The 18200-nt window shown below is 40.3% G+C and overlaps 1 protein-coding gene across 3 annotated transcripts in view; it reads right to left on the bottom strand.

The window, feature by feature from the left end:
* The window catches only part of LOC139132793 (uncharacterized), a 53248-nt gene that overhangs the window by 30643 nt on the left and 4405 nt on the right, over positions 1–18200 (bottom strand). The window contains exons 2-5 of one of the 3 annotated variants that reach the window (XM_070699051.1): positions 5812–5880; positions 3770–3929; positions 2541–2694; positions 907–1000 (exon numbers count right to left, since the gene is read on the bottom strand). In XM_070699051.1, coding sequence (XP_070555152.1) covers positions 907–1000; positions 2541–2694; positions 3770–3929; positions 5812–5859 — 456 coding nt within the window. In that variant the 5' untranslated portion in view covers positions 5860–5880. Of the gene's footprint in view, positions 1–155; positions 193–271; positions 310–906; positions 1001–2540; positions 2695–3769; positions 3930–5811; positions 5881–18200 lie in introns of those variants that run through there. The other 2 variants (XM_070699053.1, XM_070699052.1) reach the window with 2 other exon arrangements.

The raw sequence follows: 18200 nt of genomic DNA, 5'->3' as shown, positions 1-18200 counted from the left end.
AAACAGAAGATGGCTAAGAAAGATTGATAACTGGTGATGCTGTAATGTGTGGTGATGCTAACATATTATGAACTCACATTTCCTGCGATGGGGACTTGCTGTGATCATGTTTATACTTTGCAGTACAAAATGGCCAAAGAATGTTGGTTTCTTACCTTAGTGGCAGGTACACCACACATGTAGCAATAACAATAATCAGTGTTGGTTTCTTACCTTAGTGGCAGGTACACCACACATGTAGCAATAACAATAATCAGTGTTGGTTTCTTACCTTAGTGGCAGGTACACCACACATGTAGCAATAACAATAATCACTGTTGGTTTCTTACCTTAGTGGCAGGTACACCACACATGTAGCATAACAATAATCAGTGTTGGTTTCTTACCTTAATGGCAGGTACACCACACATGTAGCAATAACATAATCACTGTTGGTTTCTTACCTTAGTGGCAGGTACACCACACATGTAGCAATAACAATAATCAGTGTTGGTTTCTTACCTTAGTGGCAGGTACACCACACATGTAGCAATAACAATAATCAGTGTTGGTTTCTTACCTTAGTGGCAGGTACACCACACATGTAGCAATAACAATAATCAGTGTTGGTTTCTTACCTTAGTGGCAGGTACACCACACATGTAGCAATAACAATAATCAGTGTTGGTTTCTTACCTTAGTGGCAGGTACACCACACATGTAGCAATAACAATAATCAGTGTTGGTTTCTTACCTTAGTGGCAGGTACACCACACATGTAGCAATAACAATAATCAGTGTTGGTTTCTTACCTTAGTGGCAGGTACACCACACATGTGCAATAACAATAATCAGTGTTGGTTTCTTACCTTAGTGGCAGGTACACCACACATGTAGCAATAACAATAATCAGTGTTGGTTTCTTACCTTAGTGGCAGGTACACCACACATGTAGCAATAACAATAATCACAGTGAACATCATTCCTGCCAAACGGTCCATGTGTAGGATCACCAGTTTCCCTGAAAATATGGATAGCGATGTTAGAATCCAGCACTCCAATGGAGAACAGCTGAGCCCATATCACGTTGGTCAGTAACTATATCACTACCCCTGACAACCCTACCTTGACTAGTTTCAAAGGTATCTGAATTATCAACTTCATTAAAACTGTCTGTATTACAGAAGTGACAAAGTTTCACCCATTGTAAATTCAACCTGTTGTTTGTCTCTACAATGGTATGTATATCTGCTACAATACAGTAACATTGTATCAGGTTATAAACATTTTCCAACTAAAAGGTCAGCATTTTCTCTTTGTTTTCATTTTTCGTTTTCATTCAGGACACGTGTTTGGTATTTAAGGGTGATCGAGCCACTAATTTTTTTACCAACAATTTTCGTTATTTTTCTCTAACAGTAAGAATTATATGTGAGGATGAGATTACGACAAAAAATCAATATGTCACCAGATTAATTTGGCAGCCAGAAGGATTTGAAATACACCCACTTTATCCCATTCGAATGACAGAAATTATGAATCTCCCATAAGCGTTGCCCAACCCGATATATTTACTTTCAGTTCCTTTCTTGAAATGCTGCACTTGTTTTATTTACATGTGAACCACATTGAATAATAAATGAAAGTTTTAGCTATTTTTCCGCTGAAAATGTGCATAAGAATTTAAATTATCACTTCTCAGGCCTTCCAAAACAACAGTTAAAGCTGTTGCAAACTTAAATGTAATGACCATGCCTTATCCATACTTTGTAGAATAATACCAATCCAACAATTTTGTTTCTTTTCACATAAATTATTGTTCAGATATTGCACATTATACGCATCAAATAAAAATATGGGTTCACCAGCCTATTTACAATGCTAATACATCGCTTAATATCATCCCCTCCACACATGTGAAATGAGAAAAATCACAATTTGATGAGAAATGTGTCCTTTTCAATTATTTTGTTTGGATTTTTAAATCCTTTGTAAATATATTAACATTCAAACATTTAAAACTCGAAGATAATATAATGATCATTCAATCATCACTAACAACGTCCGCTTTCATGCTAAAAGCTCTGACAATAAGTTGCATGAAGATAGGTTCCAATCAAAACCACGGTGTAATTTTTACAGTGAGCACAGCCTCATACAGTGGACGCGCACGTCGTAGAGTGCGTGTTCTATTGTTTGCAGCTATGATAACGTAGCAAGTGACTTGATCACCCTTAACCATCTAATCTACATATACTCTTAATCGACCTTGTTGATCTGGATACATATATGCAGTCAATTTGATCCTTGACCTCTCTATATCCAATATCTATACAGTAAGTTAATTTTCAGAATTAAGAAAATCATCTTAAAACAAAATTTGTTGGAAGTAATGGTACATCATGCACTTGAATTAAATTCAATGGTAAACTTCATCAACCTTCTCATTTTGAATGACAAAAACACACGAGTGTCATTCTCTTTGGCAGTAAAATCCGTATTGATCCAGGTCTATATCTTTTTGAGGAAGATATTTACTGAGTTTTGGTATCATTACTTACTCAAAAGGACATATGGTACAGTCAGCTCTGGCATGTGGATAAGTTAGAGTTACTGACGGCTTACTGAATGTTATTTCAACATCGTCATCTACTCTCACTGATGGATTAGTTTGTGATTGGACCATGTCTTCTCTTTTGGATATTGCACCTGGTTCTGTAAGACAAGTGATAAACACAGTCATTGGTCAATGAATGGACGATATTAGCTGTATATTGCTAAAGATCAAATCGACTTGATGATGTAATGCCACAACTTAAAGGACATGCTTGATGTGTTGACTCTAGAAAAAAAATAATTTACCAGGCAAATGAAGTAAGCAAAGTGCCTGGTCATGAATTTAAGCACAAATCAAATAACACATTATTTTCACTGTAAACTTCTAAGGGTGCATTTTGCCAGCAAGGCCACGATAAATATAAGCTAGAATGGAGAAGCCAGACGTAATATAACAAGAAATGGAAACCCAAAGTGAACATTTGTGTGATGTCATAGGTCACAAACCTAACTTTCAGTTTTTGAATCATGGTACAAATATATCAATGAATAAATTTAGATTTGAAATAATATGTGTAACTTATTACAAATAACTAAAGATCCACTGAAAAAGTTCTACACATCAATCAAATACATACATATTAGTGGACATAAAAATGCCTTCTATTTGTATGTTTCTTTAGATAGATACTAGATCTACTGTAGAATACATCTCATGTAAAGTAATCTAATTCCTTTCTCATGGGTCACTGATGGGATTATATTGCCAACGGTGGTTTAATAGGGTCAAAAGAAGATCAGTTCATGGAAGTCTACAGACTACACTCTCTCTTCTGAGAAATCTTTTTTTTGGCATAGTGTCTTTGGGAGGGTTGTGATATTGAACAATACTAAAGAATGGAGGTAACTTTGATGATAAAATCAACAAAACTGGAGGTAAACATTTTTTGAACTGGCATAATGTGTTCCTTTGTGATCATGTGGAATTACACACAGCAGAAACTATCTTAGGTTACATGAGTGGTGAACCTGAGACAAAACATCAAGACGTTTTGTTGAAGCTAAAAAAGCTATTTCAACACTTCAGCACATACCAAACACATTAGTGGTTTATGTGTAAGTGTTGAAAGACAGACAGCAGCAAGTAGCAATGAAGCCACAAGTCTGTCACTTCAGTGAATTTCATCATGCATACATGGCCATATTTAATACTGGTGTTATTTGTATAATCTACCTTGTGGTTTTCTGGGTTCAATAATCATGCAGTCTTCGTCACCATCAATAACAATGACATCATCATCCATATTGCTCCGTATTCCAGCATTGTTTTTACCCTTTTCATCCGGTGTCCTTTCCTTGATTTCTTGACTGCTCTCTTGTTTGATTTGAGTCCCCTGTAAACATTACACAATTTGTCATTACAGAAGCATTTACAATAGCTGGACAAAAAACTGACAGTCTGACAATAAATGTCATTCAATTTAATTTTTGCAGGTGACTGCAAGAGTGAGCAAATCTGGTAGTCCACATGACCAGTGAGTACAAATCTGGTGGTTCACAAGGCCAGTAAATACAAAATTGGTACTTCAAATGTCTATCCTTAGGATTGGCAAAGTAGATAACAGGAATTATCTGAATGGATTGCTCACCCATGCTATTGCTTTGCAATACGTCGGTTTCGAGTTGTCAGAAAACGCACGAATTTTTAACATCGGTCGCATGGGGGCGCTCGAGATTTTGCAAAAGTGAGGGCTAAAGTTTCAGTCATGGAGGGAAGTCGCAACATCATGCGTGAAGACGTCCGCAAAATAAACATGAAAGAGCTACGAGAATTTTTAAAAGCAAGCAAGATTCCCCTTTCCAAAGCTAAAAAGGCTGAGTTGGTAGAGCTTGCTGAGAAATCCATTGACCTTGGATTAGAAACTAATGTAAAACATGTGAAAGAGGCTACCCACCATACTATCCAAAATGGGTTTTTTTGTCGAGTTTGTGTTTGATTCGTTTTGAATATGTGTTCCTACATTCTTATCTGATTGTTTGTGTTAATAAAAATGTTTGTTTCGTTTCGGATATTTGTAGGGATGTTTGGATTTGTGTGTACGGTAATGTTTTGTTCGTGTGGGGAAAGCTTATGGCGAGACGCAGCCAGGCCTATGGTATGACAAAGTTGATAGAGTGGCCCTTTGATGCTTGCGTTTCGAAACCCGTGTGTGGTTTCTCATCAGTTGCAGTGTAGATTCTTTCCTTAGTTTGTGTTTGTGAACATTTATTTTAATGCATTTTAATGATCTTGCTCTTCGAGTAGCGAGGCAAGTTCCCGTTTACATGCGTTGGCAAGATGCCGACATCGAGACTGTTGCCATTTCGTTTAGTATTATAAGAATCATCGCCCTCGAATAAGGTCGAATAATGTCGAATAATGTCGCTCACGCTTATGTTTTGGCGATGTGTCCATCGAATTGGGCAGAATGACGCGAAACGAGCGATTTTGAAGCAAATTAAGTACCAGGTATGAATTTTGAGAACGATAGGGAACGATCGACAGTTACATGATAGATGAACTTGTTACTATTCACAGTAAAATCGAACGTCGAAGATGACATGGTGGCATAATCCCTATAGTATATATAGGAAATATAGCCATTTGGTTTCCTGACTTTCTTTTTCTAAGGCATATGGACACACGTCTATGGGGCGCATAGTCCGAAATGGGAATAGATCACAAACATGTGGAAACTGTTAGGTACCCAGCTAAGTTCACGATGTATCATCCTTATCCATTTCGATCTCAGGCATTTCTCTTTCTTAACATCGGGGAAATGGTGGAAGGTCACGCCATTCATCCATGGGTATTTGTCGAGTTTGCCGGCTTTGCAGTAAAAGTTTGGCATAGTCAAACGCTTACGGTGACAACAGAGCAGATGAAAGTAGACTAAACTTAGGTTAGGGATACGGAGTCTGTGTTATCGCAATGTACGCAGACAGGAGTCCAGAAAGTAGCCCTCACTTCCGGTCAAAGGAAGAGCGCCCCTAGTGGCGAAAGCTTAAAATCCTTGAATTACCGCATGGTCTTATGGTAACTCGAAACCGACGTATTGCCATAAAGCTTTCAGCACCACATTAATACTGAAACTTCATCAGCAATCAGTCTGTAGAATTTAGCAATAAAAATTTGTTGCTGATCGTGGCTGATATATGATTCTATGATTGACACTTCACCTTAATACAAGGTGTTATTCATCAATATTGTCTTTAACAATTGTTTTCACACTGTACCTTTCCACTGTAGGCAGACTCACTGGAACTACTATAATCACCATTCATCTTGAATTTATTTTGAAGCAACTGAAAAATGAGCAAAGGTCAAGACATTAATTGACAAACAAAAATATATTATGTTTGCACTTGTATTGGCATAATTGGATTAAAATATTAACCCTTACTCCTGCTAAGTTCATGTCCCATATGTTGCCCTTTAACAAAGCCTTGAACATTTAACCCTTTTCCCGCCAAGTCCATATTTCACAATCAGGTCAAGATGGTTAAAATTAATGAAACACAACGTATTCCATATCGTGTATTTTAACATAATACTGTACATTTGAAGGCTTTTGAAAACATATATACTGTAAACTTGATTTTTTTGGACTAAAGATGCTATAAGATACTGAGCCAAGTGGGTGAAAATATGTCATCTTTTGGCTAAATACCGCTTTTTACTGGCTTGGCTGATGGGGAAACGATACTGTCTGGCAGGAAAAGGGTTAAAGGCCTCTGAAAACATAGATACTGTAAAGATGGTTTCACAATCACAGAGCAAACTTGCTACAACATACAATGCCAAGTTGGTGTGCAAATGGTGTGCTATGACATTGCCACACAAAAACGCCCTCAACATGGTGACCAGGTGAGACAGACTTTTGTAGTGTCACATGTGTACTATAATATGATAGTATCAGACTGAGGTGTATCAAATCTGAGTCAGCACAGCTTCGCACAATGTGAGCTGCTAATGCTGGACAAACACTTGTGTAACTGCAAATAAAAGGTATGCATGAATGCCTCATCAAACTCAGAGATCACTTCTGTTGTAACGATAATGATCTATGAATGGGTTACTTCATAGAAAACCTCACAACCACTACATGTTTGTTCAGTACTTAAAAAGTGACACTTCACTGCATAGATCTGATGAATCCAATACATGTAGTACATTTCACTTTTCTATGGCTTTCACTCACAAATCTTCCATCAGGCCAGGAAGAATAATTCAATTGTTCCTCAGAATCGCAGCTTTTACTTTACAGCCAATATGGAACATTTCTTTTTTAAATTGTGGTAAATTTATATTTAGGGATTGCAGCTTTTAGGGAATTTGTTGTGCATTTTTTACAGTTTTTTGTTTTCTTCTTGGAGCATGTGTAAATGTTTAGAATTTGTTCTGTCAACACTGCCTGTGTATGTATACTGTGGTACCTGTATTATTGTGGACAATTTGTAAAATTTAGACTGAGCGTCATCAGGAACAGTGTAAATAGTATAAAATTTTGTTGATTTGTTAAAGAAAAATATCAAAAAACGTTTGCTCTCCACCTCTGTAGCTTTGCAAAAGAAATCAGACATTCCACATGTAATTTTTAACAGGGACTGAATTGATTTATAGATCCAAAAAGTGAAAATGAATAAGAAAACCTCTTTACCATTGATAAATAAACATGATGATAGCACAGCAGTTACACGATCTAAAAGCTAGTCTAACGTTACAACATGACGATAATCAGCTGGTGGTAAAAACGCTGCATAGCAAACATGCTGGTGTAAACATGTCTGTGTAGGATCCAGGACTTGAGTTTAATTTTCAGGCACTCACAGTAACTCACTCATTACAATGCTAGAAAGTCTGGCATTCAAAGTTGTCAAAGGGTTACATAAAAGTGTACAATGCCTGACAAAGCAAAAGATTTGCCATGAAGTCTTATTCCTGTCATTGTTTCAATCCTTCAATCATCATAAGGGTAAAACAATGCTTGATACTAAGTTTGTTAGAAAATGTAACAGTAACCGTGGACAGTACTATCGGTATGTGCTACGACTGTACTACTGATTCAGTTCACTCATATCTTGTGATTTGTCAACGGTAAATCGTAAATATTTTGCCCTCTTCACATTGCAGTAACTGTTAACAATGTAACTGCATATTTTATTAAGTATGAGAATGATGATATAGCGAACTACACTATCACTGCAACTTTTTTGACTATTACTTCATTATACAATGTTAATTGATTGTGGTAATGATATAAGTACAAGGAACACTGCATAACTTTTAGCTCACTGCCTTGTAATGTAGGCATGCTGGTAGCGTTATAAGCATTGCTAGAGTTATGTTATCTTATTAAACTTCGAATGCCAGACTTTCTAGCAGTGTAATGAGTGAGTTACTGTGAGTGCCTGAAAATTCCTATGTAACTGGAGAAGTACAAGGTCTTTTTCTATTTGGCCATATACTACAATAATAATTACTAGGTTCTGAAACTCAAAAGGATTTGTAGAAATTGATATATATATTACAAAATCCAGTTTACAAAAATCACTATCCCTGCATGGTGATCAAAATATTCCTCATTTTGTATGTGAAGGAATTCTTGCAACTTGGAAAGGTTACCAGTAAGACCTGGATTGAAATTCTCAAGAAAAAAAATTTATTTTGAACATTAGACGTTACATTTTTCTCCTTCTAAGGAGGACCATTTGATTTCTGGAGGTGAGTGGGGGAAACAGGGGTGTCAATAAACTCTCTTTTGGCCCGATCAATATGGCACAATTTTTCTTCTCTGTACAAGTGAAAGCAGTGCAATTGTTTATTCTGCATGATGTGCGTAGAAGTGTCAATGTTTTCATTGGTGTAACTTGTGATCTCTAATGGCATCAAATTTTGTGCATCTATATTTTTTTATAAATTGTTATAGGTAGTATTTGGTTATGATTGAAATTAGTCTCCATGTAAAAAAAAGATCAAATAAATACAGTAACATGCATCAATCTAAACAAAAAGTCATTGCAGAAGATATGCCCTCTTTGTAACAAACAAACTACAGACTGCATTTTAATGAACTCCAAAGCATATTGAATTTACAGTGTTGTACATAGTAAATTACTGAAGAAGTGAATGAGCATGAATTTGTCAAATTTAACACAGTGCAAAATTGATATCCAAAATGTTGACTGTATACGATTGTTAAATTATGACTGGAACAAAAGCTGTCAAAGGACTGATGGATGGATGAACACATGACATGGGCATACCGGTATGTACAATAGTACATGCACAGATCGTGGTCTTGTGTCGCTGTATTCCGTTTGGCTATTCCCAGTTGAACTCTATCCTTAACCCTTTTCCTGCCAGACAGTAATAACTGTATCACTTTCCCAACAGCCAAGTCAGTAAAAAGCGGTATTGAGCCAAAACATGACGTATTTTCACCCACTTGGCTTGGTATGTTACAGCATCTTTTGTCCAAAAAAATCAACTTTACAGTATTAGTTTTCAACAGCCTTCAAATGTACAGTATTATGTTAAAATACATCATATGGAATACGTTGTGTTTCATTAATTTTAACCATCTTGACCTGGTGGTGAAATATGGACTTGGCAGAAAAGCCTTAATGTTCATAACCTTGACTCAATGAGCCCATTGCCATGATGAAACTTGTATTCTTAGAACTGTGCAAGTTGAGGAACAGGCAAAATCTGTTCTTTAGAAAGACAGGCTCTGATCCAGGTCCAATCTCTCATACTTCAACAGGGAACACTGATGTTCTCATTAATTATTGTCTCTGAGTGGTATGGTTCAAAAATGTTGAAGATGCTTGTATTAGAAGCTCAAAAAGATTTCAAAATAAATTTGTGTCCTCAGCAGGGACAATTTTTAGCCAATTTTCTACCAGGTCATATCTCATCTCTGCAACAGCTATCATCAGTATTTTAAATTGTACAGTTGTTGATTGACAAGTGCTGTGATTGTTTTTTGGAACGGTGCTTATAATCTTGTCATTACCTTCTATTTCATCTGTCATGAAATTTTTGTCTTTAAAACTATACACACTACTCTGCATTTCAATTTTATATTGGATTAATAAAGGATAATAATAAAAATAATTATAACAATAATCAATCATTCTCAATTTTCAATTTTCATATTTTGATTTGCATGAGTGCTCTGTGAGTGGAGTGATCACTCACCTCAAAACCAATGCTCTAACCATCACGAAGCATTGCGCATTTAAAGACGGGCAGATTTACTACTTTCATATGTTTAAAGGAACATTATTTGTATCTTTTGACCTCATATTGTTGCAAACAAGCAGTTGATAATGTTATTCGACTTACTGAAAGATGTCTAAAAAACGGTCGACCATAGACAACTTCCATCCCGTTTGCGTACACCGTATAGAAAAACCTTGGGTCTGAGGTTAATGGTGGGTACTGTTAACCTCAGAGTTGGCAGGTTGACCTGCGATCAGACCACACTGCTAACTGCTATCTAGGCCGCTGTAAGCATCCGCGTGTAAAAAAATAAACCACACGAAGTGACAGTCGAAAGCGCAGTATTGCAGTTTCGGGATTCCCTATTACCGATCCCGTTTGCTCAGTTACATTTTGACGGTCAGTTTTTCATGGAGATCTTGACGGCCAATCCTGCTCTTAGATACACCATTCTTTGCTGCTACAGAGCACATTTTAGAATGGCCATTTCAAATGCCTACCAATACCAGCTGATGACGACAAGGCCTATAATTGCGGATCTGTTTCATCTCGTTTGTTCCTCCATATGCATATGTAGACTTGCCCAAAGTCTTTGGGCATAGAAATGTGAAAACAGAGTAAAATGAAGGGATATTTAACTTCAGTAGACAGTCACGTTATTGTCGAGGTGATCGCGAAATTGAGCAATGTACTTTGGCGACTGACACGTACATTATGTACATTGTTGGGTGAAAGCTAACTCTGCGTGGCAGGGCTGTGCCAAACCGCTGGCAGCACCTCGGTTGCGGCGTGCAGTTTCTCCACCAAAAACAACCCATTTTTAATCCCAAACTTGCATTGAGTTTCGTTTTCAAGCACACCCACCTCGCCTGGGTACACGATTAGCCCTGCGTACAGGTCTGTGTGTTCCCGGCGTTATACGGCGTGGAGGCCGTACGCAGGGCTTTAGGTACACGATGTGCTCAGCTGCGCTTCTTACGTAGAGCCCACTTTTGGGAGTGGGTCGGAGGCACAGAGGCGGTAAGCGAACGGGTCTAGGCAACTGTCATTGCGATGTACTCACTTTTGGTTCGAAATGCGATTCAACTGATACAAATAATTACACGATGCACAGAGAATAACAACATTCAAACAGATCTCGTGTGTCGAGAGGTGACTCCAATCGCGAGCAGTATCAATGACAGTACTCGCCCGGCGCGGTGTCATCACAATGTCACCGATGCTACACACCGTGCAGTGTTCAGTCCGAGTGCGATGTTTCCAGGTTCAACAAGTGATCATGTCGTGTTTGTAAAACGAACCAACGTAATGGCAAGAAAATGCCCTAAAAATCTTAAAAGTTGACGAAGATTTGCTAACGATCAAATGCACAGGAAATGCATTACTCTGTACCTATGGCACTATCACCACAGCAATCTGACATCGTTTTAGTTTTACCATTGACCCAATTGCGTCTATGGTTTTATTTGTTTCACAGTCCGTGTCATCGATACTAAAATCAAACTTACAAGCAAATGCCTGCTCAGTTTCACTATTTGACAGTAGTTTGTGATACGTGCATTTGTTTATGCGCCGTGTACTCCTCGATATCCGTTGTGCTGAAGTTAGTGTGTAGGTCACAGGCCTTTCACGCTCCAGCTGTACTTTGATGGTTGACGTATGCGTAGTAATATTGGTCATGTGCAGGGGTTCAATCATGGCGGTTGTTTCAAATCGCGCGGACGCCCTTACCAACATTGAACCTTGCCGTAAAGAGCAAGAAGGTGGTTTTACATATCTTTGAAGCCGTCCATAGTCACACTTTAGGTCTCCCATTGATTTGATCGGGGATTTCAGTCATCGAAAAAATGAAAAAAAAGTCAAAAGATACAAATAATAATAAAGTACATTTGTAGTGCGCCTAATCTCTTAACAGAGCTCTAGGCGCAATAGTGACAATACAATATAACAGAGGAAATGTTGAACCACCGGGACTGGAGACTACGTAAACGAAAAAGGTTAAACTACTGTTTAAAGAGAAAAGTCTTGAGGGAACGGCGGAAGGAAAGGGTAGAGTTGGAGTGGCGAAGGTCAGAAGGAAGTTTGTTCCATAATGCAGGGCCAATGTAAGAGAAAGATCTCTCGCCAAAAGTCTTTGTGGAAACTCTTGGAATACTGAGAAGTCGAGAATCTGAGGAAGAGCGGAGTTGTCTTTTTGGAGTGTATTGATGTAGAAGTTCAGAGAGATATTGCGGTCCTGTGCCCGCAAGTGAATTGAAGCAAGTAGATACAACTTTGTAGTGGATACGAGAACTAATAGGCAGCCAGTGTAATTTTTGCAAAAGGGGTTGAACATGATCATACTTTTTAGCATTACAGACGAGACGAGCGGCAGCATTTTGCACTCTTTGCAACTTGTCTATAAGCTGTTTAGGGCAACCAGAAAGGAGACAATTGCAATAATCTAAACGAGACAGAACAAGTGCAGAGACCAACGTTTGAGTAGCCTGTACGGAGAGAAAGTGACGAATAGAGCTAATTTGTCTAATTTGAATGTATGCAGCTTTGCAAATATTCTGCACATGTTCACACATATTCATGTTAGAGTCGAGTGTGACTCCTAAGTTTTTGACACTGGGGGTGAACATTATATCAAAATCGCCAAGAATTATGGATGAAGGAAGAGATGATTTGGCAGCTTGTCTGGGTGAAGATATAAGTATTGCCTCTGTTTTACTGTCATTCAACTGGAGTTTATTCGATGTCATCCACTGCTTGATGGCAGTGATACAACTTTGCACAGATTCAACAGTTGATTTTATTTGATCGATTGTGGTTTCCTTGTATAATTGATTGTCATCGGCAAAGGCGTGGTGATTTAATGAGTATTTTCTGACGAGGCTAAAAAGAGGGTCAGTGTACAACACAAATAGGACAGGTCCAAGAACTGAGCCTTGCGGGACACCAAAAGAGATAGATGATGTTGTTGATCGTATGCCATTGATAGTTACAGTTTGAGTTCTGCCTGAGAGGTAAGATTGAAACCAGGATAGAGCAGTTCCGGAGATGCCAAAAGTATGTTCAAGACGGTGGAGGAGGATGCCATGATCGACAGTATCGAATGCAGCAGATAGATCTAAGAGAGTGAGAATGGTAATTTTGCCAGAATCCAAGGAGGTCAGAATGTCATTGACTATTTTCAATAGAGCAGTTTCAGTACTGTGGTGTGGTTTGTATGCAGACTGAAGAGGATTCAAAAGGTTGTGGGAAGTAAGATGAACACTTAATTGTGATAGAATAATTCTTTCAAGTATTTTAGACAAGAAAGAAAGGTTTGAGACAGGTCGGTAGTTTTTTAGTTGATTTGGGTCAAGAGATTGTTTCTTCAGCAGTGGTTTAACAAGAGCAGTTTTGAAACTAGTAGGGAATGTGCCCGATGCAAGGGAACGATTTATAACCCGTGTGATGAATGGTAACACGGTGTCTAAGCATTTTATCAACAAATCGGTTGGCATTGCGTCTAGGTCGCATGTCTTTGCAGTGGAACTTAAAATGACATTCTTTACAATATCATCGTTTACAAGATTAAAGTTACTGAGAGGCATACCTCGAAAGCAACTTTCTGAGCTCAAAGGCTGGGAGATATTTTGACAATCAAGACTGGCTCTGATTGTCTCAACTTTTTCTTGAAAAAAGTCCAGAAAACGCTGTGGAAGTTCTACTGCAGGGAATATTGTTGGTGTAGGGAGGCTTTTTTAGACCCAAGTAATTTATGTGTGATACCAAACAGTTGCTTCGATGTACGACTCTCACTAACCTTATTACAGAAATAGGTGGTTTTTGCTGAGTGAACAAGTTTTGTGACAGTTCTCTTCGTATGGTTATATATTTGTTTGTGGATTGTAAGTCCAGTTTTCAGCCACTGTCTCTCTGCTCGCCGACGCTCTTTTTTGGCTGCCTTGAATTTGTCACGAACAGCATTAAACCAACAGGCATTCCTTCGTCTAGAAACTTTACGTCTTGTTGCTGGCGCATGCTTGTCCAAAGCAGATTGGAGACAGAAGTTAAGAGTTTGTGCTGTAGGTTCTTTAACGCTAGCAAGGCTGTGGTGAAGATCTTCCTTCAAGGCGGTAAGGTTTATGTCGCGAATGTTACGTGCTGTCACGAATACATCTGATGGGCGTGGTATTGCGACATTCAGGTGACAGATGATGGAGAGATGGTCAGTTGCAATAGCGCTGGAAACATCAGTGGACAGAACTAAGTTATTGTCTGATCTGTGTATCAACCAGTCGAGAATATGACCTTTGTCATGGGTGGGTTCAGAGACAGTTTGATTTAGGCTGAATATAGAAAGAAGATTCATCATTTTTGAAGTAGTCGGGTTTTGTGGACTGTCATAGTGAATATTGAAATCACCAAGAATAATGAAAGAACCAGACAGTGTATTACAATGCTCGAGCAGATCTGGAAATTCATTTAAAAACAACGAGTCTGTCAGTTTATTCTTCCGCCTTGGTGGAGGTCGATAAATGCAAAAGAAGTGGATGACTTGTTGAGGTAGAGTTATCGAGATCTGTGCGACTTCATACGATGTATGTTTAAATGAAAAAGTATCATTGAAGGAAATACGAGATGTGTATACTTCATTGTAGATTATGGCAAGTCCACCGCCCCTAGAGGGGCGAGGAAAAGATTTTATACAGTATCCTGGAGGTGTAACGTCAGAACACTTGGCATTATCTCCCGAAGGCTTTAGCCATGTTTCAGTGAGAAACATGAGTTGAATGGCATGTTCAGTGACAAATGTTGAAATTTCTGTACGCCGCTGTGGATCATTTATAGAGTGTGCATTCAGTAAAGCCACGGTCATGTTCTTATTATTGAAGTTGTCATGCTGTTTACCAGCTTTCTTCGGTTTATTTTTCCCAGCTCTTGTCCCTCTATGTGTAGGACGTTTTGACAGGAGGCCAAGTGATCTTATTGTCCTCCACACTGTAGGAGTGCATGACAAAGGACCAGGTATCTTGTCGCCGAAATGTGTCAATTCATGTCTACTGTACGTTATTGGTTCAGGTTGATGGTACATTTGCATATACAGATAAACAAATGTGAAGACCACAAGGTGATACTGCATTTGGAATGTTGTCGTCTGTGCAGCAGTGATGCTCCAGATACAGATGTAGCAGTAATTGAAATTACAATATGAATGACAGGCCCAGGAGAAAGCAGCATTCAATTGTTATTCAGATGTACTCAAAATGGAAGCTTCGATAGACGAATAATCAAATGGCCACTGCAGTATCGACTGTCGTTTCTAGAAGTAAAAAACTTGAGTTTACCAGAAAATGTCTCTCCTAGAAGAGCGCTGAAGCAGACCAGTGTAGTCCTTGGTGGTTCAGAGTTCCTTGTACGGTGAAGTTTGTATCAGGGACCAATCAACCAGTGAAAAAATCAGGAAAACTGTCAGAGCTGAATGTAGGGGCAGCCAGCACGGCGCACACCTGTATTAATAATGTCCCTTTAATCAATTGTCATTTCTTACGGCAAGACTGTGAAATCCAAAGGCAGCTGAATGTAGCCAACTTTAAAATTGTACAAAATATTAAACTTTTATAACAATTAATTGTATCGTTTCCTTAGGATGACACTTTTATCTGACAAAGTCAGGCTGGCAAATTTATATAGGATACCTCGTTTTTAACAAAATTAATATTGAATTTATGTAAAACCTATCCATAAAATGCAAAGTAACATGACATGACCTTGCTCAAAGTTCAACATCCAACAATGGTTGTGAAGGGTAAAAGTTGTCCTATTTTTCATAGGTATGACACAAGGCATATTTCACAGAGAAAAACTGACTGTTGAAGTCTTCAAGGACAAATAACCCTGGTATTGCTTGCATATACCTAATCCCTAAAGGCAAGGTTCAGGCGTCAGATTGTCTTGCCAGGAAATTTATTTACTGGATTACAATTTCAATGGAAAACAAAATGCTATGACACCTTCATAAAAAACTACCGGTTCCTTAACCCTTTTCCTGCCAAGTCGGTGAAAATCCGCTTGAAATTCGGTGTAGCTAGAATCTGAGCAGCCACGGCCGTTATCCTGCCAAGGCGGTGGAAATCGGGCTACTTTTTGGTACCCCCTTTCCTGCCTAGTCGACGGAACTACGTGTAGCAAACCCTTGCTCGCGCTAGGGGTCGTTCGAGGACAGGTTTTGGGCGAGGAACGGCGTTTGCTCTCGAAATGGGTTCACAGAGAGTCCAACGACAGGGAAAGGTGCGGAAGCTACCCAGCCAGTCCCCCACCCGGTGGGGGACTGGTTTTTTTGGGGGGGACGAGTAGCGTACTTGGCAGGTTAGCACGTTGACGTATTCTAGCGGAGTTTGGGGTAACTTGGCTCTGAGGCACTACATAGATTGCGGCCGAAATGACCGTCTCGGCAACGCTAATCTGTAAGGCAACCGCCTAAGACCGCCTCAGCTGGCGGTGCAATTTTTTGCCAATGGTGCGAGACGAAAATCACGGACTTGGTCCTGATTGACGGGAAGTGCGGACGGATTTGACGGACTCGGCTTTCTCGAAGGCAACCGCCTAAGACCGCCTCAGCTGGCGGTGCAATTTTTTGCCAATGGTGCGAGACGAAAATCACGGACTTGGTCCTGATTGACGGGAAGTGCGGACGGATTTGACGGACTCGGCTTGATTAGTCCCTGACATGGAACTGATCCGAACGGACTTGAGCGACATTTGTGAAGGGTAACCACCGCTTTTAACCGACTTGTTACCTTCTCGAAAAGACTACCCACTCAGATGTCGGACGTTGTCGGCTGCACTTGGCTCTAGACGTTCAAGCCGTGCAACGAAACACACCGCCTCAGCCTTGCCATTCAGGAACATGGCCTCAAAATTTGATACCATTGTTCACCGACTTGGCGGCTGCGGTTAGGTGCGTGAACCGTTGTTCACCGACTTGTTACGCCTATGTTGTCCCTGTGAAGTTCGGCTAACGGCCGAGTCTAACGGGAGTTGGCAGACCTGTGTTTGGTTTATACTGTAGTATGACCGACTCAGGTAGAGGTACCTGTCGGTATATTCCGAGTTTTACGCACTCGGGCGTCAATGACGGGTCGTCATCACCGCTGATGACGTAGACGTGCTGGCCACGTTATTTGAAGGAGCCATGTTTGCCCAACGGACGAGGCCGAGACAGCCGTTGACAATTTTGGCATCCTTCATCTTTGACCGCCTTAGTTGGGTAAGCCGCTCGGCAGGCGACGGTTATGACCTAAACAAGCCGCTGAAGCACTGTTCGTTGCCGTACAAGAACGAGACGGCCAGTCCATTACTGCTTAATGGGCAATCTGTCGGGTTGGCTTGTCACCGACTTGGATGACAATACGCCCTGCGCAGGCGTACTTAGAAGGGACATGAGGTTAAAGATACGGGTTTCCCACCCGTACTAAACATGGGCTTGGGGCAACGTCCTTGGTGGCAGGTGCGCATGCCACGTACCCAGCTGGACGGAATGTCAAGTTGAGATGCTAATGACATTGACTATGTTATGCTAAGTGCTCGATTGATTTGCATCGCAAATGAGTATTATTAGCATATCAAATGGTGCGGACAGGCAATTTACATGACGGGTAGGAATGTCAGCGCCGGTTGGTGGACTGATTGCCGTAGGTCCATTATAATAACAGGTGGATGCATATATTAACACCCCTGCGTCCAATCATGTCCAGGGCTTTGTTTCCTGTGGCTTTAAAAGGGAGGGACCTGCTAGTCTGTCGACACTGTTCCAGACATGAGCTTGACGGACCGCAAAAGTTTTCTGAAGGCGAGCAGACGACTGAAGCTCAAAGATGCAGAGTCTCCGGGCGGTAGTGGTAGCGATCGTTGTGATGTCCCTAGTAAACGTTCTAAGAAGTCGGGCAAGAAACGCTCCCGTAAGGCGAAGCCATCTCCGGCTGAAAAACCAGTGGTAAGCGTAAACGTAAGACCGATCGTTCTGCCGATGAGGATGATGACGGGTCACCGGTTGCCAGTGGTTCTCACCCGGCTGCTCCGGGAGAGACTACTTCACCTGCAGAGACTACATCTGCTCTTGTGGGAGATACTTCACCTGCACAGACTACGTCTGCTGCTGCTAGTGAGACAGTGAGTAATGAGACGGCTGATGCCATTGGTTCTCCCCCGGCTGCTCCGGGAGAGACACCACCTGTTGCTACTATGAGCCCTCATCCTGCGTCAGGAGAGGTTCCTGTGCCCAGTGCGAAAGAGCTTGAGTCCTCGTCATCAGCAGAGGCTGCCGAGCCCGCTCCTGCCATAGTTTCGTGTGCTGCGATGTCCCCGCCGAAAAAGATAGTGCGGAGGGTTCGTTATCAGGATAGCCCACCTGATTTTGAGCCAG

This window comes from Ptychodera flava, chromosome 5 (genome assembly GCF_041260155.1).
Source record: "Ptychodera flava strain L36383 chromosome 5, AS_Pfla_20210202, whole genome shotgun sequence".
Taxonomy (NCBI): domain Eukaryota; kingdom Metazoa; phylum Hemichordata; class Enteropneusta; family Ptychoderidae; genus Ptychodera; species Ptychodera flava.
Note: the sequence above shows the minus strand (reverse complement) of the source record. Positions and strands in the feature narration are given on the sequence as shown.